We start from the raw sequence: 26329 nt of genomic DNA, 5'->3' as shown, positions 1-26329 counted from the left end.
AAAGAACCACAGGATCTGTAACAGCAATAAGGCACTGGCTATACACTCTAATGTCCGTCTCCGGAGTGATCCTAAAAAAGTCGTGTTTTTAAAGTAGTGGATGCTTTGAGGTGGTGCCAGGTTGAACTTTAAACACTTTTTCAAACTCAATTACACATGTGCTCTGTAGCAGACAAATTCACACAATTCTCTCACGCCTGCATTTCACACAGCTTCTGATTTTAATAAGCATTTTTACCTTACAAGCTATGAAATGCTTAGAATCCACAAAAAAGGGAAAAAGTAAAAAAAACTAAACAAACAAAAAAAACACCTTAAATAAGAAAAAAATGGTCAACTGTGCAGAGAAAAATCACAGTTTTTACCTTAAGTTGACATTATTGTACTCATTTATACATTTATGCAAATATATCTTGATTTCCTGAGTCCCTGAATGGTCAGTCTTTCCTGAATGGTCAGTCTTTCCTGAATGGTCAGTCTTCAATCACATGTCCCATGTTACTCCGTTGCTGCTGATTGGCTCTCGTTGTCACTCTTCCCAGCATTCCCCTTTGTCTCCTTACCCTTCGAGTGCCTCTTCCTCTGGCACCAGGCGTCCATGTGGCGGATCAGGCTACGGTGGTACTTGAACGTGCGGAGGCAGGTCGGGCACTGGTGCCACAACGACTCGTAGGAGCGGCGGGAGCCTTCGCCCCGCACCTCGTGCACGTACAACTCGTGGCGTCGCAGGTTGCCCTTCTCGGAGAAGGCGCGGCCGCAGAGGAGGCAACGGTAGGGCCGCTCGCCGGCGTGCAGCGTCACGTGCTTGTGCATGTTGCCGCGGTCGTTGAAGCGCCGGCCGCACACGTCGCACGCGAAGGGCTTGGCCCCCGTGTGCGTGCGCTCGTGCCGCTCGAGGTCCCGCGCGGACAGGAAGGCCTTCCCGCACGTCTCGCAGAGACTCCTGCGCGGCGCCATCTGTTGGTTCGTGGCGGAATTACAACGGCGCAAATCTTTAGAGTTTATTTTACCGCGTTGCTCACAAACCGCTTGGGCGTGGGCGGAGTGTTTCTTAGGTCGTCCACGCGGCCGCCCGGGGGGCTGACGAACGCGTGTTGGTCTCCCGTTTGACCCCAAGCGGCAGTGAGGTGAGACAGGTGTGTGAGACGTGTCGGACGTCTCCCTGCTGTGGCCAGGGCTCTGTGAAGCATCAGGAGGCTTCCCTCTGCAGGGCCGATACCGAAGCTGCATTCTCCATGTGGCCACGTTGTCTTCAGTGCACTGAAGGGCTCCAACGTTCTTTTCATGTTCCGATTCCGGATGCTCCTCCCCCTCCTGCTTAGTGGTGACCTCTAGAGGAGGCGTGGCTGTGAAGTCAACAGGCTCCTCCTTTTTGTATGAATGGAAAGGCTCCTGCTTTAATATATCAGAGCTGAATTCTGACTCTGACTTGGTGCACGGGAAGCACAGTTCTGATTCGAAGGGCTCTTCTTTAACAGGAGGAAAAACCTCTTCATCCTTCACAGTTGTTAAATTCTTTACAGCCATCTGTGGTGCAAGAACAAAACATTAAAGGAGCAGTCAGTCAATTTTACCATCATAAAATGGCAACCATATTGACATTAGTCCACAAGACATTCCTTCAAAAAGAGGGGGAGGGAAGAACAGAGTTCACGCCCGTCATGCAAGTAGTAAGAATCTCTGAGGTTACAGTTAAACTTCATCAACTTGCATATTTCTTTGGAAACACTGTCCCATGACTGGCTTGCCTGACAATTCATCTCATATTACAGGCTTTACAGTTACATCACTGTATTAGTTGATACTGTATGAACGTTATGTGGATCTAAGAATAACAGTAGATATGGACGACCGAACTCCTGCTTGAACATGGACTGGGAGTTTCCTGCATGTACACTTAACCGGGTCTCCTCCAGATGTTCACTTGGGCCTGTATGTAATTCTTCTGTGGTCCCTCTATGGTCCCTCTTGTCTAGCCACACGTCCTGGCCATGGGCTCTTAACACAACCCCTTTGATGCATGTAATTATCTGGACCCTTCATGCAGAGGAGTTCCCACAGAGATGTATAAATAAATTATAATAAAAATAATCCAAAGCCTGTCTTACAAATAAGCACCTACCATTACAAATGTACTTGTGATTTATTTGCCAATAAATTATTTAATGCAAAAATTACTATAGGATTGTAGATAAATGCATGTGAGTATATTTCCACAATACCAATTTATCACCACAACTTTGCAATCTTTAACAGTGACTGATGTTGATCATTGCACATAAGGATGACTAAGGAATTCAGGAATATCACACAAATCTAGGCAGCGGTGCTGTGATATAGCATTGCTTGGTTGGCACAATACCCTCTGCAGTCATGTGCTTCTAGTGCACATGGAGAAGAGTCACAGGATACGAACATCAACAAGATCCTGCAACACAGCACACGCGTGTGGATAAACTCACTTCATGAATGAATAAATGCAAAAGCAGTTACAATCTTAGAGTCTGAAGTACTCTTCTGCTCTGATCCTCACAAATTTAACCCAATGATGTGCAGTGTAACTATTATGCACCTGCACAAGTAACCATCAATATAGTGTGAAAGGTCATCTGGTAAATGACAGAAAAGCGACATGGGGTTCCAGTAACGTTTAGGTTGCATGTACTAGGACTCATCTTAGATGAATAATGGAATGACCACAATATTATGCACATTCACAGGTTTCGGACTGTATGCTAGAGACCGTTGGACTGTACAAGAATGATCTAAGAGTACATTGTCTTTACACTTTATTAATGTTAGATTGTTACAACTTTCAGGACCAAGAAAGAATGTCATTATTACCTCTCAGGTAGTTTCAATCAACAGTTACATCGTTATTTATTCTATGTCTATGTTAAATAGCGATTTAATTTTAGAAAAGGCACGTAAAAACAACCTGAATTGCCGCTACGTTTATGAAAATAGTGCCTTAATTTGGTAGATTAAGTGAATCCAACGTTTATTCTTTATAATTTAGCTAACTAACGAGGTCTTAAGTTGTAATCTGCAGTTTTGCAAAGAGCTAGAAAAGCTAGGATAGTTAATAGTTAGGATGGAACACTAAATATTCATGTATGTATTTCTAGTTAATACTTACGAAGACTTTGTAGAAAGGTTATTCGGCGCATACAAAGCAGTATTTCGGTGGATATTAAATCCCCACAATTAACGGTTGTTTTGGTGTAAACGCCTTCTTATTTACTATCTTCAAGCGGAACGTCTTCACGTTGAATCAGCTCAACGGACCGATGAGGATTAAGGCACAGCGCCATCTGTGGTCAGGGAGTTGGGGGCTTCATAAGTTAGGCTGAACACGTTCACAAGTTCAAGAAATATTTGACTTACTCAAACGTTATTGATTTATATAAGCCTTATTTAGTGTGTTTTTGAAATTCACCAGTAGATTCACAAAGACAACGCAGGTTGGTCATAGTGCTTTTGGGCTTTTATTGAAACCGTGTCCAGGATTTTGCATGTTAGACAAAGAGGCGCATATTCATAGGTCAGGGGTTATGCCTTTTCTCATCTCTTCATCTTCTCATCCCTCCATCCTGGCAGGATATGGAATAGGTTGGGGGTTTTGGCATGGGAACATTGAAAAAAGCTAAAAGATGGAAAGAATAAAGCCATGGCACAGGAGAGAAAGAGAGGAGAACAGGTGTGAGGAGGGGTCAAGATGTGTTTACTCCACACAGACACGCCTAAAAAGGCTCGTCTACACTGCTGAGAGAGCCTGAGGATCCATAACCCCTCCCCCACCGCTCAGGAGCAGCGCTGTAAGTCTCGGGGCTGGGACGCGTGGTGGTCACACGTCTCTCCTCCTCTCCTTCCTCCGGCACATCTCTGCTTCCCCTCCGACCCGTCTCTTCCGCCCCTGAGCCGACCCTCACTTGGCAGCCATGGTGTAGCAGCCGTGTGGGTGCCACTGCATGTCGCGAATGCGCCTCACGGACTGCATCTGGGGCCAGCGGGCGCCGTACTGGTTGAAGTGTCTGTATTCGCCCTTCTCCAGCAGGTACTGGCTGCCCCGGTAGCCGGGGTACTGGTAACCCACCCAGCTGGAAGGCGGGAGAGGAGTCGTTTGAGCACGTCATATTGCGTTATTGTAATGTTCTCCACAGTATTTGTATTTATAATGTTATCCACATTTTTTAGATACATACAGTTACAGGAAACGGTAAATAAATAACGTACGTTGTAAGTGACTCTGCAGCGCTGTTCTAAAACAAGACATTGAGGTAATGCTGGGAATGGTGGTGGTGGGAATTATGGGTAAAGGCTGCCGACCACTCACGTTCCACAACTGACCACGATGCTGCCCACTCTATCGGTGAAGCCGTAGGAATACAGGCTGGGCACGTCGTCGTCCGTGATCTCCATCTTACGGCCCTTGAAGTCGCCCACCTCGTACAGGCAGATTTTGTGCTTCTCGGGATCCTGGGAAGAGAGAGCGCAGTTGGGGAAGGTGTGTGTGTGTGTGTGTGTGTGTGTGTGTGTGTGTGTGTGTGTGTGTGTGTGTGTGTGTGTGTGTGTGTGTGTGTGTGTGTGTGTGTGTGTGTGTGTGTGTGTGTGTGTGTGTGTGTGTGTGTGTGTGTGTGTGTGTGTGTGTGTGTGTGTATCTCCGCACCATTCTGACAGGTCTGAAGGAGAGCAGGTAGTCATTTCTCTGGCAGTTGCTCCAGCAGTCCCAGCGAGGGTAGTCTCCCTTCTCCAGGATGTACATCTCTCCACAGAAGTTCATCTGCTCCCAGCCCACGAAGCTGCACAGAGATGTTCACATGAGAGCGGTGCTGGAGACGCGCGCCGCACAGAGCAGTCGTGCGCTGGTGCACACTTACGGGCCACACTCCACACGCAGTGAGCGCACTCTGTCCATTCCCATCTCGCACACGTTCACGCACTCGGCGTTGATCTCGATCATGCGGCCCTGAAAGTTCTCCTGGTCAAACACGAACATCTAAAAGGTTGATGGAGAAACAGATTGCATTAGGGCACGAGGAGTGTGCAAAGGAGAATTTGTGTTGTGTTGTGTTGTGTGTGTGTGTGTGTGTAAGTGTGCATTTTACCTTGTAGGCCATCATGGGTATTTCAGTCTTCTTCTGCAGGGCGGGCTTGCCGTCTGTCTGGGAGGTGGTCTTTTTATCCCCACTGGAAGACATGGTGTCTGGAGAGAGAGACAATGAAGCAGACAGCAGAGCTGAAACATCAGACAGGACTAGAGCCATTGTTTAGTAAATGAACGAACAAAAGTGTGATAAATTTGGGAAAGGAAGAATTAGTAAAATACTAATCTGTTTATAAGCACTGCTCTAGAAGAGTTGTAGAAGTTGTAGAAGAGTATAGAAGATTACAATGACAAGAATAAAAGTTTGCTTTTTGAGCTAAAATTTAGGTTAAAATTAACCAAAACAAATCCTTTGATTTTTCCCTTACAGTTGCTACCTTTCAGAGATGCTCTAGTATTTTCTTTTTAGTATTTTTTCAATGAATTTGTATCATTGCACATGTAAATATATTTCTGCATGCTCTCCTGTCTTACCTGTGCGTTCGGTGTGTGTGGCGATGCCCAGGTTCACTCTGAGAGTGTGTTCATCAGGCCCTGCATCTGGCTCTTATACCCTGGCGCAGAGTGTGTGAGGATTACACCTCAACAACAAGACTTGCTGACCTCAGCACATACATAGAAAAGAAGCCCTTCATCATCACCACACACACACACACACACACACGCACACGCACACACACACCACACATACACACACACATGCACACGCACACCACACACACACACACACACACACACACATACACACACACACACACACACCCATAGACACAGCTAGGAGAAGTAATCTACCTGAACATAATTATGAAGAATAATTAAAGAATAGTTTCATGCTTTTAATGTCAAGTCTGGCACACTTTATGAGTGGCATTGTTGCCAAATTTTTCAAAAACCTTCTTAATCAAGCTTATGTGGCGACTAGTTTTGCTCCCACACAGTTGGAGTGAACTGGACTGGTGGAGCCCCTGGTTTAGCCTAAATCACTAAACCACTCTCATCATGGGATCCAATAGAGGAGACCAGGAATAGAGGTCCAAAACGGCGTACATTAATAAAGAGGGATAATAATTCTGCAGATATGTTCAACTATTGCAGTTTGGGTGAATGAGTGGCAATAGTGAGTGGTCAAAAAGTACAATATCAAAAAGTGCCTGTACTGCCTGTAAGTAGTACTGCTTTACTGCTTTATGTTATATGGTGCCGAGCGAGAGAGAGAGAGAGAGAGAGAGAGAGAGAGAGAGAGAGAGAGAGAGAGAGAAACAGACAGACAGACAACAGAAATCCAGATTACAATGGATAAGTTTCTTTGAAAAGTTTAATATGGTGTTTCTTCAGATTGATCACAATTTCCTGACTGAACACCAAATACAGGACTTCAGGAACCCAACGCCAAATGTTGTATGACGACATTTTCACTTTCGCATTCTGTGTATAATGGATGTTACTGCTATTGTAAATAATGTTTGTATACAATATTTCTAGTTAATTAAATTTGGCCGTTCATATTGGTGTTAAGTGCAGAGGTAGGGAGCTGTGAGTGCACATGACTGAGTGAAATTACCTGTTGGGAGAAAACTCCACCTGACCTGTCATCATTTAAAATTTTATTTCGATAGTTGACCACCCAGAACAGGTGAAGATCAGCTGGACCATATAAGTCCACACATCTATCATTCAGCTTGTCATTGTTGAATAGTTTTCATATTTGCATCTAAAACTCTGGTACTAGGCAATACACGCTGTTGTCAAACTTTCAGACTCTACCATAGGCTCTTTGTAATAAACTGTATGGGTAATCCTCGTTATTTTGAACTCTTTGTGCTGTAGTGCTGACTCGCGCGAACCTACCGGCGAGATCCCTTTGTGTCTCTCCTTTTCACGTGCCGCTCCTATTCATGCAAAGCACATGCAATGCAGTGCAACTAGGATCACAGACCCCCGCGCCGCAATTCTATATTATGTGCTGAGCTGGGCAGCGGTGGAATGTCGCACGAGCCCTCGGAACAGAGAGCGCGTACGCGTGCACTCCCCGTGGCCGCGCACGCAATGACTGGCGTTGGCGCGCTCGTGGTGGCCGGTATAAAACCGAAGCGCCAGGTTCTCTCGAAACTCCACGCGAATCGGCGTTAAGGCGCGTGCCACTCCCAGGCTCAGCTCGAGACGGTGACGGTAAGGTTCCAAATCTCAGGGGCTTTAAGTGACATCAGTTTTATTACAAAGGACAGTGAACATAATTTGGACACCATTGAAAGTATTATTTAAAGTATGATTTTAAATGAATAAGCACGCACACTCGATGATGTTTACACACACTATTAAAGCAATGATATTGTGTGCTGGTTTATTCATTTATTTGTGCGCAACTGTCGTTTTTCTATAATGTGCTTTTAGTTTCTGTAATGTGCTTTTACTTTTATTACCTTAAAAATCTTTATCTTTTTGTGAAAATCATTTTAAATCAACGTTAGAATAAGATTCTTTCATTTGTAAATGTTTATATTGTATTTGAACATAGATTTCATGTTATATAGTATAAACTGTAATAATGTAATTACTACAAAGCAACAGTAACCTCATTGTAGCGAAGTGGTTTTGTTTTTCTGTGCGTTTTCAAAAATGATGTTTTAATGTGTTATTACCACCATTCATTCCCCCGATCCTTTTCTCTCTCATCCTCAGAAAGATGCTTAGATTCAGCCGATCCACCATGATGGGTATGGCCCCCTTCTTCAAGGTAAAGCGAGTGTCTTTCAAACACAGACGCAGACACAAACACAGGCACAGTTACCCACTGCACTGATGGTGTTGCAGGTGACTGTATTTGAGCAGGAGCATTTCCAGGGCAAGTGTCAGGAGTTCACCTCAGAGTGCTGCAACATTCAGCAGTGTGGCTTCGACAATATCCGCTCCGTCCGTGTGGAGAGTGGCGCGTGAGTCCACCTTCTCTATGTTAACTGACTTGGACAGCCCGTTAGCTTGTGCTCGATGCATTTTAATTCACTTGAACTTCTAAATTAGCCTGTTGCTAATAACTCTTTGTTCCCCACAGCTGGGTGGGTTATGAGCACCACGACTTCCAGGGGCAGCAGTTTATTCTGGAGAGAGGAGAATACCCACACTGGGACTCGTACTGTGGAAACCTCTCGTACCATGTGGAGCGATTCATGTCCTTCCGACCCATCTACTGTGCTGTGAGTTCTTTTGGCATGTCAAAGGGGAAGAGGGGTTGAGTGTCCTTGCTAACAGCAGCTTCTAGGAACATCTGGGCCTGGGCACGTGGGGGTAACATCTGGGCCTGGGCACGTGGGGGTAACATCTGGGCCTGGGCACGTGGGGGTAACATCTGGGCCTGGGCACGTGGGGGTAACATCTGGGCCTGGGCACGTGGGGGTAACATCTGGGCCTGGGCACGTGGGGGTAACATCTGGGTCTGCCGTCTCCGCAGACTCACCAGAACAGCCGCATGATGATCTTCGAGCGGGAGAACTTCCTGGGCCGCAGTGCCGAGCTCTGTGACGACTACCCCTCTCTGCGGGCCATGGGCTGGGTCAGCATGGAAGTGGGCTCCATGCACGTGCAGTGTGGCGCGTGAGTTTGGGCGCACACACACACACACACACCCTTTATCATCAAGCATTACTTTATTCCAACACGCATTCTAATGTAGTGTAAGCAGGGTAAGATCAGTAATCATTCCCTCTATCTGTGTGTGCGATGCAATGTGTGTGTGTGTGTGTAGGTTTGTGTGTTATGAATTCCCAGGCTACAAGGGCAGGCAGTACATTATGGAATGCCAGAGGCATAGTGGGGACTACCAGCACTGGAGGAATTGGGGTTCCCACAGCCAGACCCCTCAAATCCAGTCCATCCGCAGGATCCAGCATTAACGGGGCATCTGCAAGAAAACACCCCCTGTACCGCTCTGCCGTGCCAACACACACACACACACACACACCTTACGCACACTCACACACACTGTTTCTCCTGACCGTTGTCATTTTATCGGCAACAACACCATCCTGTTTTACACAAAGGTGCACAACACGGTGTCTTCTGAGGTGCTGAGAAACACGCCCTGTGGCACTCGACATAGCCAGCACACGTCCGGCTTAGCTAGGCCACACCCCTGCAAGGCAATTGGCCAACAGCAGCTCAGGTGTGATGTGTATTAGGACAAAAACTCGGCATAACCAATAAATGCATAATAAACATGTTCACTTCAGTGAACGAAATCTGTGAATTTGCATTATGTCTGTGAGAATTTGCCTGTTTGTGTGAAAAGAGCTGCATTTGTATATAAACTCAAAAACGTTCACAGCACATTTCTTTACATTTAGCAATAATAAATACTTATTCTGATCATATTAAATCTGTACTATACATATAATTATAACAACAAATAATTCAGAAGTTTTACACAGACATTACACTGGCAAAGAACCAATTTTTGTCTTAGATCAACAAGCTAAATATTTACTCAGAATCAAGCAAATATTTAAAATATTAAAGAAATATTGCTTATTTTTCTACAAGAATAGCAGAAAAAACCAGTCAAGTACCAAACTCCACACTCTTAATACCACAGTTACCAAGTAAGATAGATAATCCTGAGTTTGGGTACCTAATCATGGTGCATGTGTGTTAGGAAGGGATGTGTCTGCCAACACTAAAAGATACACACAGAAGATAACTACTTGGACTTTATACTTTAGTTAGTTGTTATGGAATCCTTTGGATTTCTTGACCAAAAGTTAACATTACATCAAATCAGTCTGACCAAACTGAACGTGTGTATGTTTCATAGTGTTTTAGCCATTTTAGACTCCTTCCTGACCATGTAAAAGTAGCACAAACACAGAAGATTTACAAACCAAGTATTTAATCTTTAACTCAACACAAACTCCAGACGATGATTATGCTGTTGAGCATTAATGAACTGATTAACAGTGACACACCAAACACTTGTAAACACGGAACTGTCACTCAAAGCAAGCCGGATAACGCTAAACAAAACCGTCTCTCGCCTATTCCAAAATTAAAACAGCCACGGACGTCGGCCTCTCTGCCCCTCCTACCTCTGCCTCTTCTGGCTTAACCACCTGATGGGCATCCCTGAGTTTAAACACATTTTAAAAGCGGCGTGGTCACAGAACAACCTTGAGGTGGAACCTCTGACCTCAGGAGCGGTGATGCTGATTGATGAGCAACTCGGGCAGGCTTTGCTCTCTCTGCTCCTCTCAGAAGCCCAACCACAGCGATCTCATGGAGCGAGTGGGGTCCAGTCCCTACTTTGGGCATCAGAAGAACAGGGGGCACCTATTTCAGCTTCTATCTACCACGACTGGTGAACCTTCAGTAAACACTGTAACTTACAGATTCTCTCAGAGCAACTCAAAATCATAAAATCTCTAGATGCGTTTAATCTAATCACTACGCATGTTACATGTATTTCATTCATTCCACTATTTTTTTTTTATATTTTAAGTGATATGACTAAAACGAAACTTACCAGTGTAGCAGGAGTTAGCCAGTGGCTAATCAGATTCCACACCAAGCACATCAACCTCTTCATCGTCCTCTTCCTTGTCCTCTGGCTCCCATACAGCCACTGGGACAGAGGTGGGGCTAGACACCTCCAGCACATCCACGTCCTCCTCCTCTGAAGATCCCGTTGATTCCGGTATGTCCTTCTTGGGCGTGTGCAATGGGAGGAGCTTGTGATGCAGGAGTGTGTGTGAGACTCTGCACTTCTCTCTCTTCACCCCTGATGAGACGAAATCTGCAAAAAAAAAAAATATACAAACACACACACACAGGCAAGTAAACAGTTTTTTTTGTGTATATATGCATGGGCGTGAAAATGGCTGCACTAGTCTCTAGAGGGTTCAAAGGTCAGCTTGGCCATCACGACCATGACTGAGCTGAAACGGTTTACGCTTCTGTTCACTCAGCACAGAGCTTCTTACAACCTGTAGACGAGACATTAGTATGAGCTCTAACCTGCATTTAAAGGCGCGTGCGGTTGGGAGGGTGTTGTGGGTCCTGCAGTCCTCCACAGGCTCCGTCCCACTTCTCCAACACCCTTCACTCCCTGCTGCTCTTCACACTCTACGTCAAGAGTGCGTTCTTCTCCTGCCTCCCCACACTCCCTTTCCTCTGCTGCGCTGTCTCCCAAAGAATCATGGGAAGTTTCTTCCAACACTCGCCTGCTCCCCTCTGCCCTCGTCCGCTCCGCTTCGGTCTTCCTTTGGCTCTCCAAGATGATTCTCATCATCTCAAACGCCGACGATGCCACCTCAGTGATGGTGCCCCCATCGTGATCTTTGTTGAGAGCGGGCTGGTCTGAGGACCAGCTGCGACGGGCTCCACCTCTACATCGTTTAATTCTCTGGGAATCTTCTTCCTCCTCCTCCTCCCACTTCCTCCTTCTGCCCTGACCATTCGCTCTGTATTTTCTCTCCGGTGTGCTCGTCTTGCTGGGCTCCTCTTTGCGGACACACCGGCCGGCGGCGTCTCTCCTGCGTCTGGGCGAGCGGGTCTGGGCGCTGCGTCCGTCGCTTGCGTCCACGCTGCTGGCGCGTCGAACGTGCTTCTGTTGCTTACGGGGCCTCCCGACTCGTCTTTTGGCCCGTGCGCCTCCCGAGGGCTCAGGACGACTCCTGCTCCGCCCTCTGCGCTCTCTTCTGCGCCTCCTCGCTACAGGAGCCGGGAGGCTCGTCGACGCCGGCGCGAGCTTCGCCTTCACGCTCTGGCTCCTGGTCATCCTTCGAGTTTCAAACTGCGTGTCAAGGTCCTGGCCTCCGTGCAGCACCCACGGCTGTCGTTCTGACCGCTGCCTGTGGTGAGACGGGTTCTGATGTCCCGGGACTGATGGGACTTCTTGTTGGTTTTGGGTTTTATTGAGCTGTGGTTGCAGCTGAGCGCAAGGCGTGAATGCGTTGGAGGTGTGTGTGCGGTCAGGACAGAAATATGCTTGCGGTGGGTGATGGTGAACCGAATGTGGGTGGAGAAGATTTGAGTACGTGTTTGGAGCGTTGCTCCATGGATCCACGCTGGGACCCGATTTACGATTGCCTCCACAGACGCCGATCCGAGCTCCACTCGAGTTCCCGATGGTCGTGGAATGTTCAGGCTGGTCATGTGACTCCTCCTCCAAGTCTAGATCATTGACCTGTTGCTCAAATGTCCTCAGAAAGTTATCAAGGATATCATTCAACTCTCCTTCAGGCTGCTGCTGAGAAACATTGGGATTCACGGGTTTTACAGAATGTGCGCCGGGACACCTTGTGTTAGAAACAGGTGAAACATTGTGAATTGCTGACTCAGTGGTTTGGGTTTCTGTAGGGACAGGAGGCAGAAAGTGGAAGCCAGTCATGATGTCATCCAGGAGCCAATCCATGGACTGGATGGCGTCTGGAACTGGTGGTAAGGGTGCGGTATGCAACAGGGAGGGTAATGATGTGTCTGTACTATTCCCATTGGCTGGTATCATTGCACAGGAATCATGGGAAATAGAAGGAGATGGCAGAGGTCGTAAATGAGGACGCCCTCTTGGCTTTTTCACACACGCCGTGTCATCCTAAGAGAGAAGACAGGTTTGTTAAGGCTGCAGCTTGCACACAAAGCAACGCCACCCTCAGTGAGGCTGAGAGGAAGCACTACGATACGCTGGAGAATTAAAACTCCTGGGCCAAGAATGTGTTTAAGGCACCTACCTGTCTCTCCCTGTGTGTGCCACACCTGCCTCTCTGCCTCGGTCTGCCTCTCTGCCTCGGTCTGCCTCTCTGCCTCGGTCTGCCTCTGCCTTTCCCCTCTTCCAACTGGTGCCAAGCCTGTGATCGGCGTCTCGTCAACACACTGACTGGACCTTTCCGTTTTGGTCTGCCATCCAGCTTCCTGCCCACTCGACCCCCGCCCTGCCCCCGACACCTCAGCCCTGCCGCCCACCCCGCCCTCTCCACGTGGCTCTGCCTCCTTCCACCTCCCGCCAACACTCTCACCGCCCCTCCACGCCTCGCGCCGACTCCCCCCACCGACTGCTCCGTTCCTAATCTCCTCCTCGTCCTCGGACGACCGGCTCTCCTTTTTCCTACGTTCTCAGAGTGGGCGGGATTCAAAAAATGGCTGATGAAGCCAGGAATGTTTCCGTCGTACTGCTCGTATATGTTGACGGTGTCGTCGACACCAGCAACCGCACCACAGCCTTCTGACTGGATGGTTTCCAGCTCCATGCAGGTGTAGTGAGAAGGGGGAGGTTGGGGAGTGGCAGAGTTTGGGGGTGGGGGACATGGGGACTCTGTGGAGTAAAGGTAGATCTGAGTGACACAGGCAGGATCACTCACAGACAACACATCGCAAGTGGAGGGTCTCTTCTCTGGAGGGCTATGGACTCTCGGTGGCATCAGCGTGACATCAGAGGCATTGGGATAAACACAATGTCCTTGATTGGTGGAGCATGTCGACTGGCCAATCAGGCAGACCGTCTCCGAGCTCTGCTGAGGGTCTGAGCACGTATGATCCGTTTGCGTTTCGCTCTCCTTCGTGTCACTCCTGTCCTCCGTCTGAGAGCCACACTCTCTTAACCTCTCCCTTTCTCCTCCACTCATCCGTCCATCCTGCTCTCCCCTTCCCCTCACTGTCTCTCCTCGCTCTTGCTCAGTATCCACCCACTCCGCGGTTGTCCCTTTGATTCCGCGTCGGCCGTCCGCTCCCCGCCAAGGGAGCTCGATGCCCAGAGACTCGGCCGCTGATAGCACCTCCTCCCCGTCATCTTGTAGCTGACCTGAGTACAGCAGCCTCACCAGGCTGAGCAGCGTGCAGGCCTCCATAGCCTGGAGCTTGATTAGCCGCCTCTGCCCAGCTATGGGTGCTGGCATGGAGGCGAGAGCTCCACAAAGCAAGGGACTGAAGGCTGAGAGCACACAGCTGTGCACTGGAACCGACACACCTGGTGATCAGGGAATGACATGTGAGTGAGAGAGAGAGAGAGAGAGAGAGATATGCACAGAGAAAGGTAGACAAAGGCAACAGATTTTTCACTGGCTGTACCACTATCATCAATAAATTTGTTTTATAGATCAATATAATAGTTTTAGACAGAAATCTTTTTCAGTTGGTGGAAGTCAGCAATCTAAACTGCCAATTTAAACTCTCCAAATTTGACGGAACAGATATGGACATGAATTGTCAACTCTGGTACCTGACAGGACAGCCACATAACATAATCCTCCATACGCAGTTCAGTTTAACAACTGCAGAAAGCTAGCTTGTAAAAATATGTTTTTAGTTTTGATTTAAAGATTTGGTGTGTCTAATGTCATGTGGAAGACTATTCCAGAGTTTTGGTGCAGCAACAGAAAACTACTAGTAGTACTAATTGTAACAAATTTAAAACTAATAATACAAGTTTTTTGTTAATATACACATTTGGAAGGGCTATACATCTCTATACATGAAGGAGGATTTCTCTGCAAAGCACCTGTTTACTTGCTGGGATCTCTTCTTGGATTCAGAGGTGTGTTTTGTAAAAGAGTCATTCAAGCAATAGTTGAAGCAATAACCGTCAGACAGGTCCTCAAGTGAATAATGCTGCTCCAGTTTGTATTGTCTATCGTACACCTGCCTCCAATATTCAATAATCGCCGGTCAATCAGTAGAAACACGAATTCAGCTGGCCAGAAAAGTAAGGAATAAGAGATATACTCTATATACATGTTCGTGCGGAAGCATCTTTTGTGTCTGCCTGCGCTTCACACGTCTCACCTTGAGTCTGGAGGACAGCATCACAAAACTCAGCCCTGTTCTGCTGCCTCTGCAACTGTTTCAGCAGCAACGTGTCGAAATGCAGCATTTCTGACACACACACACACACACACACACACACACACACACACACACGGCTAATAAATGAACAGACTGGAAACGGGGGGTGCAAGGAAGCAAAAATCGGTACGGCGTAGTTGAACTACTGTTATCAGTACTCTACTGAAATATCTTTTATTAAAAATTAAAGGGGTAGCATATCTCGACAGTTAATATCCCAAATCAAATAATGCTGTCTGTACATAATAATTATTTAAATCGCTAATTTACTCCATCTGATGAACATGGGGGAAATGAAATAAATAAAATAACGGATTTAGGCGCCGAAGGCCATCTGTCGATGGGTAGCACAACTTCACAGAACAGCTATTTAAGCTGCACGGTTACTGAACATACTTAATGTACTTATCTTACTTTAAACTGCTAAAATAACCAAGTTAAATAACATTTAGACCCCCGAAAGAAACTGTAGTTAATTATATCTACAGATATTAGCCAACCAAGCCGCCTAGTTTGCTCCAGAATTTGGGCGACTGACGGCTAGGCTAGCTAGCGCCGACGTGCGCGAGCCGCCTAAACAAAAATAAAGCACTATCGTGTGTTTTTTTTTTGCATTTCTTTGACACACATAAAACGATAAATCACCAGTTTCGATCACACACCAAGAGAAAGACGGACTAGACCCCGTCGCCTTTCTTATGTTCATGCATTTCTGCGTTTACCTACAGTTTCTGTCGCTCTGTAGATCGACACAGCGAAGCACTCTGAACGTGTATGATCCTGGAAATGTCACGGCTGGATAAAGTACACGCAGAAGGTTCATCTGACCTTCATCTGACCGTCTGAAGTGTTGGATCGGGTCTTCATTAACTGAACAAAACACATCGACTTACGTTCATAACAAGGCGCAAACATCAAACATCCCTATGTCTAACAACGTATATTGATTGATGTTAGGAACGTGTCGTTTGATTCTTTAAGAGTGGGTTTACTTCTGTATAGAAATTATAACCATAAGAACCAAGTACAAAACCTTCAGGAAAAAAATATTTTGATAATTTGGGGACTGATTTTTTGGGACTGATGATTTTTTAAAACTATTATATACTGACTCAGTTTCAGCCAAGTTCAGGATCACTTTCCAGCGGGTAGGTGGCAGTAAAGGCAATCGACGATTTGAGAGCCGCCAGGTAAACTCTACAAAAGCGAAGAAGGAGAAAAGAGTCGACCATGTATATCTGTTCGCGATGAAAAGTAGAAAATCAGTAGAAAATAAAACGATTTCTGATTCTTTTTCTTTTGACCAACCGCTTAATGTACAGACTCCGTTCAAACTTCAGTTCTATCAAACTGTATTTCGAAGATCTCGACTCTGAAGGTGTGCCATGCATTTTTGGAGTCGATTGGATTTGTAGTCTTTTTTAAAAATTACTTTTTTTTAAATTCCCATAGAAATTAATGGCGGAATGTTTAGATCTTCAAATTTTAATTGCCATCATAATTTCTAATGGTAGAGGTTAGAATGTGTGTTCTCATGAGAAATAGCCAAAAAACCTCAGAACAACCTGCTTTTAAATCCTTAGACTTTGACTTAGAAACTTCATTTAAATTTTAACCGGTAGAAAAGCTGCTCCTTTCTGAAACCTCAAAATATCTCATCATTTTATCAATTAGTTGTAGAGTTAGAATTTGTTGTAAACTATACCATGGATAGAGGTGCTGGTTAAATACATTCCGCACGGTCTATTATAAATGCACATTGAGTTGTTCACTGTTATTTTTATTTTGTTCCTACTATATTCTAATGTGACAAGGTGTTGCATATGTAAGCTTGAGATACATTACTAAAAATAACAGTAGGGTATAAATGAACAGCAGTGTCTATAAGTTAATGGGAAATTATTTTTTCTAGGTACACTTGTTCTCACAGAGGTGAGTAAGCAAGAATAGTGACACAAACTCTGTAGGCTAATGTGTTATGCTTGGTGTTGCCCTCTATGTTAGCACTGGTCTTGTATTTCATATTCTTTACATTCTTTAAAGCTTCTTTAAACAAGTTTTTATCTGAAACAAACGGTCGAAATATTTCAAATCATTTAAGGCTGTGGGACACATAAGACATCAACCAATCTGCCAATCAGTAATAATAATAATAATATATTAAGTGTCAGCAAAACATGTCTCCAAGGAATCATGAATTTATATAAATTATTTAAAGGCTCCTTCATTAAAGGTGACTGACGCATTAAGCCTAGCTATCTGACATACACAGAGGCTGAAACCAGAGCGAAAGAAGCGAATTAATTCAACTAAATGTTTGCACATTAAAACCTTTGCTAACAATACATTATAAGCCTTCTTTAAATCTTTAAAACTTTGATTGCAAGATGTTTTTTTCCACGCAAAGTTACATTTAGCTAAGGTGAAGTAGATAACGTGGAGAGTTAAGTGGAGCGGAACACCAGCTGGAGTCCCACCACCCTGCGGTCAGCTGATCAGCTCTGCCGCGTTTCCTGTGCGTCCCACCCCACTGACAGACGTCTTAGCGTCGCTGGGCTGCGTCTCGTTTCTCCCAGAACGGGCGACCAAGAAGACGCTACAGGTACTGACAAACCTGGATGTGTGGTCGCACCTACCCTGCTTTGCTGTACGTATAAGACAGGGCAGCGTCTGGCGTTTCTATCCGTTGGAGACGGTGTTTAATGGGTCAGTAATGCGCTAGCTACGCCGCTCGTTCTAGATTATTCCATCGTTACTAGCCACCTGCTTTCCAGTCAGCTAGCCGTCAGCTAGGTCATTTTGGGGCCAAGGCAAAAAAGTGAGTGGTGTGGTTATTAATAAAGGCGACATCTTTAAAATCGCAGCTGGACTACTATCAACATTTCAACGTTTCATTTTATGTCAGAAAAAGTGTCACTAACTAAAACGGCAGGGCGTATGGGCAGCTAACGCGTGTTTCATAGGTTAGCTGGCTGGCTATGTAGGTAGCTAACCGGCTAGCTTGGTTAGCTAAGCTCGCTAGCCAGCTGGCTAACCTATCTTTCCCCTCGTACATGTATAACAAACATAAGTAGTATTCATATTCATCCTTGCTTGTTGTATATGGGCAATTATATATTTTTGTGAATCTTTAATCTGGTTATGAAGTGTCTGCAATTTGCATATCGGTCAGCAAAATGAGGCTGTCAGGGTGACAGCGTAAGAGACCGGTTAACCGGCGTAAGAGACCGGTTAACCGGCGTAAGAGACCGGTTAACCGGCGTAAGAGACCGGTTAACCGGCGTAAGAGACCGGTTAACCGGCGTAAGAGACCGGTTAACCGGCGTAAGAGACCGGTTAACCGGCGTAAGAGACCGGTTAACCGGCGTAAGAGACCGGTTAACCGGCGTAAGAGACCGGTTAACCGGCGTAAGAGACCGGTTAACCGGCGTAAGAGACCGGTTAACCGGCGTAAGAGACCGGTTAACCGGCGTAAGAGACCGGTTAACCAGTTAAACACAGTTCGCTCTTACCAGTTAACGGCGAACTGTGTTTAACTTGGTTTCATTTGTTTGGGGGTTTTTGTGGTATTCTTTTCACATCCAAAAGAATTTAAACTACGTTTTTGTCTTAAACACAGCTTAAGGTTAGTCCTAGCATGTGAAGCCCATTCAGTTGAGAGTGTCAAGATAGTCAAACATTAATAGTTTGTGAACAGAGTTGGTTGTTAATATTAGATATACTTTGTGGAAGTACAGATTTTAACACCAGATTGATTACAAATTGCAATATCTTTCTTGGTATAATGGAAGTAATGTGGCTTTATTACATTGTTTCTCACTGCATACAGGGTACACTTAAATACTATCTTTGACAGCATAAAGACTTACACAGATAAAGAATAAATAAAGAAAGATGGCTGACACAGAACAGCGGACTCCCCCACAGATTGGGCCTGCGGTAAGTGGCATAATGTTGAGCTGAACCTCAAATAGTTTTAATCTCGAACCTTGGAATTAACTAAAGGTTCAGATTTTCAGTGTGCTATCTGATATTGTATAGCCTAAAGTAACATTTTTGATTATACAAATAAAGCAGAGCAGAATGTTGATGTTATAATGTATATGTAAAATTAATGTTGTGTTTTGCAGCAATTCTTACTAAGTAACAAGCTGGAAACGGCTATGTGGCTGTCGCGCCTCTTCACGGTCTACTGCTCCATTATGTTCATTCTTCCTCTGCTTGGGTTAGTAAGCCATCTAACCTTGCTTGCCAAACCATTTTTTTTGTCTTATGGGGTTGAGATGTGTTGATATATACTCATTCAGTGGTTATATACTACTGAACATATTCCATTTTGGATTTGCATTATACTAGGTTTTGACTAAACTAAATGTACCAAATTATGAAATGCTGAGGCACGAGCCCTGTGAATTCTCTATAATAGTCACCCAATGCCCAAGTGATGTTATACACTGTAAGTGACGCAAAGCTTCCTGTGTGTTTCTCAGGCCTCTGGCGGCTGCTAATTTCTACCAGAGGGCCCTGCTGGCCAACGCCCTGACCAGCGCGCTGCGTCTGCACCAGAGGCTGCCTCGCTTCCAGCTCAGCCGGGCCTTCCTCACCCAGGCGTTACAAGAGGACAGCTGCCATTACCTCCTGTACTCGCTCATCCTAGTCAACTCCTACCCCATCACCAGTATCCTATTCTGCAGCCACTTCCAATATTTCTCATGGGTTTCGTATCGCTGTGCAGTGTTGGGTTTTGATCTTTTGAGGCCAGATAGGCTGTAGTGAGAGTTAGCTTCTTGTGTGACGGAGAGAAACAAAGACACGTCTGTCCTTAACAGCAGTTTGCAGTGAGCATATTTCCCGTTTTCCTCTTCTCGTTACTTCATGCCACAACTTACACCAAGAAAGTTCTTGATGTAAGTACTTCTGATCTCTTTGGGAAAAGCTTTTGTTCCTACACTGTCTATATAGTCATTTTTGTAGAATTGTTGTGTGCGTGTGGTGAAAATCATCATTCCGATGGAATCAAATGCTTTATTTCCTCAGACAATGGGGCCCAACAGTCTCCAGTTTGTGAGGAACTTTCTAAACAAGCTCACAGCCAATCAGCAGAACATCCTCAAGTTCATTGCCTGCAACGAGATCTTCCTGATGCCTGCCACAGTCTTCATGCTCTTCAGGTAGTTTTATGCCACAAATATAATGCCTTTTGTAAAGAAGACTAGGATATGGCTGTAAAACAGTAATTGCATACTACATAGGCTAAGAGGTCAGTGTTAAAAGTATCACCAGTGAGTTAAAACTATCGTTCATCCTGAAATAATTTCGCTTTGTCAGAAAAAAGTAATAAACTTTTTTTTTTTTGTTCTTTTATTCTCCATTAAAGGTAAATCTTACAAATCGAGTTAGCAATTTATTATTTGGTTCCAAAGACCTTAGTAAACTGCAGTAATGGTTTAAGGCACGTGGTCGTAGGAGTGACACCTGCTTGTTGTTTGCAGTGGCCAGGGCAGTTTGCTGCAGCCTTTCATTTACTACCGCTTCCTCACCTTGCGTTACGCCTCCAGGCGAAACCCCTACTGTCGGTAAGCATTCACTCTCGTTTGCTCGTTTCCATGTTTTGTGTCCATCCGAGGTCACTGGAGGTGCCCTGTCTGATTTGGTTTGAAGTGGGCCGTGTTTCTCCACAGGACCCTGTTCACGGAGTTGAGGATTCTGCTGGAGCACTTTGTGATGAAGCCCGCCTGCCCCGTCTTCTTCAGGAGGATGTGCCTCAACAGCATCGCCTTCATCAGCCGCCTAGCGCCCACAGGAGTCTAACTACGCCCTCCGTCTACACCCTTTCAGCCACACCATCACACACCGATATACAGCCTACACAAACATGCATACACATGCTCCTACAAAGTGACTGGGTAGGAGAGAATTGATCCAAGATCCCTAAGCAGGCTGGCAAAGTCTCTGAACGGCCAGAGGTACATTTCCTCTTCTCTTGTGGAAAGCAGTTCCTATTTGGGAGTGGTTCAACTGATCCAAAAGGCTGCATCTGGACACAGAGGAACAGAACAGAGACAGCAGACACTAGATGACGTCTTTGCACCCAGTGCATCATAATGTTGGTACAGCTCTTCTGTCAGTGCTTTGGAAGGAAAATTAGTCACCATGAATGTTTTTTTTTTTCTTCGTGGGCCTGGATTAATAACAATATTTAAGCTTGGAGTAAAAAAAGAAAAATAGCTTCCCATGCTGGGAAAATAGGTTTTTTAAAAGTCATTATACATGTGCATTTGTTTTTAGGATTGTTTTTTGTTTGTCTGGTGTGGGATTCTTTAAATGTAACCTATTACAGTAGGTTAATTTTTAAATGTTAGTGACCAGCTTGTGATGACCTTAAAGAAAGTTGGACAGTGAGCAATTTCCAAATCGTTTGATCATTAAGACCAATTAAGTTTAAGCATTGTTCTGCTGGCCATTTACCTCCACTGCAACCCTGCAGCCACTGGGTCGGAGGTCAGTTCAAAATGGTTAAGAAAAATGGTTTGCAGCAAAACTTTTGCTCATAGCATGTTGATTTTTTTTATATTGTTAACCACAATCTGTAAGTGAACAAAATTAAATAAACAATCTAATTTATGAGTCGAACTAAAACCTAAAGTACGGTCTCCTTATATAGTGTATTTGACTGATTAAATTACAGCTGGATATTTTTTGACCAGTTCCATTTGGATTAAAATGCACAAACCAGGGTTCCCACACTTTAGTTAACATCAGATTCAAGGACCTTTAGATGATTTTCCAGGACCAACTTCCTCAAATTCAAGGACTGCACCTAGTAGCATTTACCTACTGTTACCCCAAATATGTTATCAAAAAACGATGTTAATACAATGCAAATTCAAAAGACAATGTCATTTTGAGCCATGCATCCTGAAATTTTCTGTGCATGACATTAAGCACCGATTCAACGAAAACTTCATTCACACTCAACATGACTGGCAATGCACTTCTGAGAAGGTGACATTCACGTAAATCAGCTATGCATACTTTAACTACATACAGGAATGTGAAATGTGCCATATTTGTCAATTTTTTTCACCACAATCGAAATTTGTCCTCCGCATTTACCCATCTGTGCAATTACAACACACACACTAGTGATTACTAGGGGGCTGTGGCGCACACATGCCTAGAGCAATGGGCAGGGCAGCCCTAGCCCGGGGAGCACTTGTGGTGAGGTGCCTTGCTCAAGGGCACCTCAGGCCATGTGATTGTCTCATACAATCAGTGATAATCTTATCACACTTGAAGTCAACTGTCATTCACTTTTAACATGGGCATAGAAAGTCAACTGAATATAAAATGACATTTTTGATTAATTGAATTATCCTATCACTTTGTAGACTTTCATAAAATCTTTATCGGATCATATTTTTCAACAAAGGACGAGAAATTTAAGACATCATGACAATCTTTCATAGCAATCTTTTCCAAATATTGACTTCCTACCAACTGTGCCCTATTATTCCTTGACTGCAGTCTTCATCCATGTGAAATTTCAAACCCACTAAAATATTCAAGGACCTTCAAGGATTCAAGGCTGTCTTGTGACTGTTTTCAAAAACTTTCCAGGGCCTTGAACTTATTTTTTCAGATTCACAAACTTAAGGACCCGTGGAGAAAAGACAAACAGGTAAATTGCGTGTGTTTACATCTTCCCAAATGGCAATCACAGTATTGAAACACATTTGAACATGCAGTATGTGCTTGGGTAGATCTGGAGACTGGTTTGAGAAACATAGGATTACACAATAGTCCACAACCAATTCCACATATCCAATAGCAATTCTGGAGTTCAAGAACACAACTAGTGTAACTACAGACCATCAGGTTTGTCTAAAGCACATGAAGCACTTAATCTCAAATAGCAATCAACACACCCCTATTCTAATCAGTAAAAGGAACGCATGAGACAGCAAATAGAAAACCAGTGGCAGCATTTATTTAGATGTAAAAACTTGGTTGGATGGAAAACTTTACATGGTGAAATGTAAAAGGAACCACTGGAGTCAGTTTCATAAAAAAAAAAAAAAAAAAATTAAAACTGCTTGATTAACTGCTGTACAAAATCTGGCTTCAAGCATAAGTCCTACAGGACTGCACATAAAAATATACACTGAGCACTAGATCTCACCATATCCCCACAAGGCTATAGTCTTAATGGAGTTACGGGTATATGCAACACTTCAGGACTGTACTTCATCCAAGCAGAGCACAAGATCCCAGGCAGGTTTAATTCAACACAAGCTTCTCAGGTGGGTCAATGAGAGAAACTTCATGGTACCTAAAGGAACAATGAACAAATTGTTTAATGAGGATTTTAGTTGACAGAACCATGCATATGTAGGTATCTAATGCAGTTCGACATACTTTGAGCTCTTGTATTTCTCCCTGACGGACTGTTGTGCATGTTGTGAAGCACCGAGGTAGGTCTGGTGTAGATCCTGAACACATGGCATGAGGTCCTCCAACGTGTAGCCCGTCATTTCAGCAAAAGCCTTTGACTGAAGCACATCAAACAACGGCATAATGAATAACCGCTCCAAGGCAACTTCTGAGGGGTTCATCTTAAAGCATATTCCAATTCATAACTGATAAAGTATTGATGCAGACAGGTCAGCTTACCCATGCATTGCCTGTAATAGTGTAGTTTGCCAGAATAAAGGCTGCAGCAGCTATTTGCGATGGAAGGTACTTCAGGAAAGGGTCTGAATCTACTAAACTTAACTCTCCAAGGAACTGCGGGGGGGAAGGGGAAAACGGCATTGGGTTAACAATAAGTAAATACTTTGTGTTATAAAAAGAACCTATTCAAAATATCACTGACCATCGACAAGCCTTCTACTCTGGAGCAGACACGCTGCCAGAGGAAGTACTGGGTGAGAAACTGATTGATCGTCGGTGCCGCCAGATCAAACGAGAGAACTTTTAGCACCAAGTGCTCCATTTTTAACACTTGTTTCTTTGTATAGGTGTCGTCTGTGATGTAAACGAACTCGGCCACCTCTGGAGGGTAGATCTCCTCAAACTTCCTGCAGGTGAACAAAGGCCAGTCGGTCATCGGAGCCAAGCGAATCGCAGAAGAGGAGAGGTGAGAAGGTGGCAAAACTTACGAAGCCAACAGCATGGCCGCAGTGCCGACGAGCTGCAGCTTCCCTCTCAGCACGGACATGGCGGACAGGAAGCGGTCGATGTAGTTCACGGCCAGGTGAAGAGTCTCGTTCTGCAGCTTGTACTCCTCGCCCACCTCCACCAGCCAGTCTACCAGAATGGCCCGCATGCTGCTCGTGATGTCGGGCTGCTTCTTCATGTAGCCTGCCCTGGGCCTGCACTTAACCTACAGAACAGAGGCACAGAAGGAACGTGAATGAAATCTTCACAGGAAAAAGGCTTAGGAAAAGCTTTTGTATTCAAGACCACTCTACGTACCTCCATCTCCCTTAAGTGAGAGTGAATTTCATCAGCATAATCAGTAACTTCATTTACATTCGCAAGTTTGTCTTCACCCTCAATTACTGACATGTCCACAGGAGAGTCTGGGAGAGAACGCAAGGAAATAAGTGCTCAATATGCTCACAGAAAACACGCAATCTTGGTTATGACTCAGTTATACATACCAAAACTGAGATCCATAGGCAAATCGATTGTGGCGAGTGGCTGCCTTAACCGTGTTACAGTGGGGTTCAGCGTCAGCGGGGAGCAATCCATGGTGGCTTTTTGGGCCGAGATCTGTTTCTTAGAGCAGGCACCATCAGGTTCATCGACATGTATCTGAAAGGCAGGTTGTTGGGCTGGGAGCTTTTCAGCACAGCCTCTGGAAAAGTCTTCCAACTTGCAGGCTCCTGCTTGAGGTACAGAGACCTAAAGAACAGAACAAACCTTATCAAGCTAGAATACAAAAACGTGGAACAAGATTCAATAGGTTAACAGGTCACTCAAATTGGGACCCTAAACACTGGGTGGAGGTCACTCATCAAACGAGTTCCTGAAGGATGATTAAATTACATGTGAATATACGTCTACAACCCATCCAAACAAGGCACCTCACTGCGGGTAATGCAAGGGCAACTATTTCAATGCAGCCAATAAAATGGCGGCCAAACAGGATGGAAGCTAATCGGACATTTAAAATGAGTTAGCTCGTCAATGAGGTTCAAGGGCGATCCAATATCAGTACAGAAACAAACCACACATGTGAATGATAACCTAATGATAAATCTAATCTTATTCTCTTACTTGGTCAGTAACCACTTGGCTAAACAAAGTTAACTAGGTAGAGCCAATACTAGCCACCAAGCACATGAGACCAGCATTAAACAAAAGCAGATTAGAGTTAAGAAAACCAGCTGTAGTTGGAATAATAACATTAAAATCACACAGATGCAGATTGATCGGAATATGCAGTTATAACTTCACTCTTCATGCGCTGCGAGTTAAAGCGGCTCGCCATGTAGCTGCCGACCTGTTTGGTGCCGCGCAGAACCGGGTGTCGGCGTGAACGGTTCCCCAGGACGGCCAGAACAGTCCTGCTGGCCGGTTTGGGCTCCACGTTCTCCTGGTTCTCCACCCTGACCTTGTTCGCACCGCGGAACCTGGAGATCATGTTCTCCTGGTCCTGGAGGTCGGCTGCTGCGCCGCCAGCCGCGTTTCCTTGACCGAGCGACGACATTCTCCAACCGGTCGAACAACAGCAATAAAAAAAAAAACTTGTAGGGAAATAATAAAATATAAATGTAAAACTAGAACAATCAGAAGGTGTTGCACGATCAGGAAGACGCAAACGGCTCACTCGGCAGGCCAGAACCGAACCGACGTACCAGGAGACTCGCAAGCGTGCTCTGTCGTTAATACGCACAAAAAAGACTATCGGCGGCGTTTTACGAATGTGCCAGGTGTAAACAATTCAAAACGTAATCGAAAATTCCCTAATCTTCATTAAAAAGCATCATTTTCGCAAGCAAACCGTCAGCACGCACGCACGCCAGGCCGCCTTGTTGTTTTTCGGACCGTGATGCGATTGTTGCTGCTGCAGTTCAAGTAGCCCGCGACTATTGAAACTGTCCAATCAGAATTCAGCACCGGCCCGCGTCATTACTCGTCTACGGCAGCCTCCCGTGACCACACTTTGTCGCGACGTCGCTTCACAAACCGTTGGAAATTCGAAGAGCTCAATTCTTCTGGCTTGAAAGAAGGAAAAAATTTTAAACAAAATGTTTGATGAAAAGATGAAAATACATTTGTACGGCTTTATTAAAGCGGGAAAAAAGTAAGCACAATATTTCTGATCATCAGAAGCACAATGTGTATTTAATTATTTTATATCTTATTCATTTATTTATATCTCATTCATAA

The 26329-nt window shown here is 45.0% G+C and overlaps 6 protein-coding genes across 9 annotated transcripts; 2 read left to right on the top strand and 4 right to left on the bottom strand.

Annotated features, from left to right (window-relative positions):
* Positions 1-198: 198 nt before the first annotated feature.
* LOC143527667 (uncharacterized) lies at positions 199-3275 on the bottom strand. Its single transcript, XM_077022967.1, has 2 exons — positions 3140-3275; positions 199-1527 (listed from the first exon to the last, which is right to left on the bottom strand). Exon 2 carries the CDS (start codon positions 1525-1527, stop codon positions 499-501), a length of 1029 nt encoding a protein of 342 aa, XP_076879082.1. The 5' UTR covers positions 3140-3275; the 3' UTR covers positions 199-498.
* Positions 3276-3537: 262 nt separating this feature from the next.
* Positions 3538-7114, bottom strand: crybb1l1 (crystallin, beta B1, like 1). 2 transcript variants are annotated; one of them, XM_077022966.1, is made up of 7 exons: positions 6956-7114; positions 5582-5705; positions 5109-5206; positions 4881-4999; positions 4670-4802; positions 4337-4479; positions 3538-4100 (listed from the first exon to the last, which is right to left on the bottom strand). In XM_077022966.1, the coding sequence occupies exons 3-7, from the start codon at positions 5199-5201 to the stop codon at positions 3929-3931; spliced, it is 660 nt and encodes a 219-aa protein (XP_076879081.1). In that variant the 5' UTR covers positions 5202-5206; positions 5582-5705; positions 6956-7114; the 3' UTR covers positions 3538-3928. The 2 variants fall into 2 exon arrangements, with proteins under 2 accessions (XP_076879081.1, XP_076879080.1); XM_077022965.1 differs by having other exon boundaries at positions 5582-5661.
* A 75-nt stretch (positions 7115-7189) lies between these two features.
* cryba1l1 (crystallin, beta A1, like 1) lies at positions 7190-9324 on the top strand. The gene is made up of 6 exons (XM_077022964.1): positions 7190-7276; positions 7787-7841; positions 7919-8037; positions 8157-8298; positions 8553-8695; positions 8847-9324. The coding sequence occupies exons 2-6, from the start codon at positions 7791-7793 to the stop codon at positions 8992-8994; spliced, it is 603 nt and encodes a 200-aa protein (XP_076879079.1). The 5' UTR covers positions 7190-7276; positions 7787-7790; the 3' UTR covers positions 8995-9324.
* A 654-nt stretch (positions 9325-9978) lies between these two features.
* On the bottom strand, positions 9979-15930 carry LOC143526568 (uncharacterized). Its single transcript, XM_077021039.1, has 6 exons — positions 15652-15930; positions 14870-14959; positions 12823-14054; positions 11108-12686; positions 10617-10886; positions 9979-10395 (listed from the first exon to the last, which is right to left on the bottom strand). The coding sequence occupies exons 2-5, from the start codon at positions 14955-14957 to the stop codon at positions 10642-10644; spliced, it is 3144 nt and encodes a 1047-aa protein (XP_076877154.1). The 5' UTR covers positions 14958-14959; positions 15652-15930; the 3' UTR covers positions 9979-10395; positions 10617-10641.
* A 1443-nt stretch (positions 15931-17373) lies between these two features.
* Positions 17374-21575, top strand: tmem33 (transmembrane protein 33). 3 transcript variants are annotated; one of them, XM_077022368.1, is made up of 8 exons: positions 17374-17531; positions 18759-18868; positions 19060-19154; positions 19420-19607; positions 19769-19836; positions 19967-20100; positions 20422-20505; positions 20611-21575. In XM_077022368.1, exons 2-8 carry the CDS (start codon positions 18824-18826, stop codon positions 20738-20740), a joined length of 744 nt encoding a protein of 247 aa, XP_076878483.1. In that variant the 5' UTR covers positions 17374-17531; positions 18759-18823; the 3' UTR covers positions 20741-21575. The 3 variants fall into 3 exon arrangements, with proteins under 3 accessions (XP_076878483.1, XP_076878484.1, XP_076878485.1); XM_077022369.1 differs by having other exon boundaries at positions 17421-17576; XM_077022370.1 differs by having other exon boundaries at positions 17449-17635.
* Positions 21576-22897: 1322 nt separating this feature from the next.
* Positions 22898-26019, bottom strand: ccna2 (cyclin A2). Its single transcript, XM_077022365.1, has 8 exons — positions 25440-26019; positions 24595-24838; positions 24407-24513; positions 24091-24314; positions 23805-24009; positions 23603-23716; positions 23348-23481; positions 22898-23261 (listed from the first exon to the last, which is right to left on the bottom strand). The coding sequence occupies exons 1-8, from the start codon at positions 25644-25646 to the stop codon at positions 23210-23212; spliced, it is 1287 nt and encodes a 428-aa protein (XP_076878480.1). The 5' UTR covers positions 25647-26019; the 3' UTR covers positions 22898-23209.
* Positions 26020-26329: the final 310 nt, after the last annotated feature.

Source organism: Brachyhypopomus gauderio, chromosome 11, assembly GCF_052324685.1.
Source record: "Brachyhypopomus gauderio isolate BG-103 chromosome 11, BGAUD_0.2, whole genome shotgun sequence".
Lineage (NCBI taxonomy): Eukaryota > Metazoa > Chordata > Actinopteri > Gymnotiformes > Hypopomidae > Brachyhypopomus > Brachyhypopomus gauderio.
This window is presented reverse-complemented; position numbering and strand designations above follow the sequence as displayed.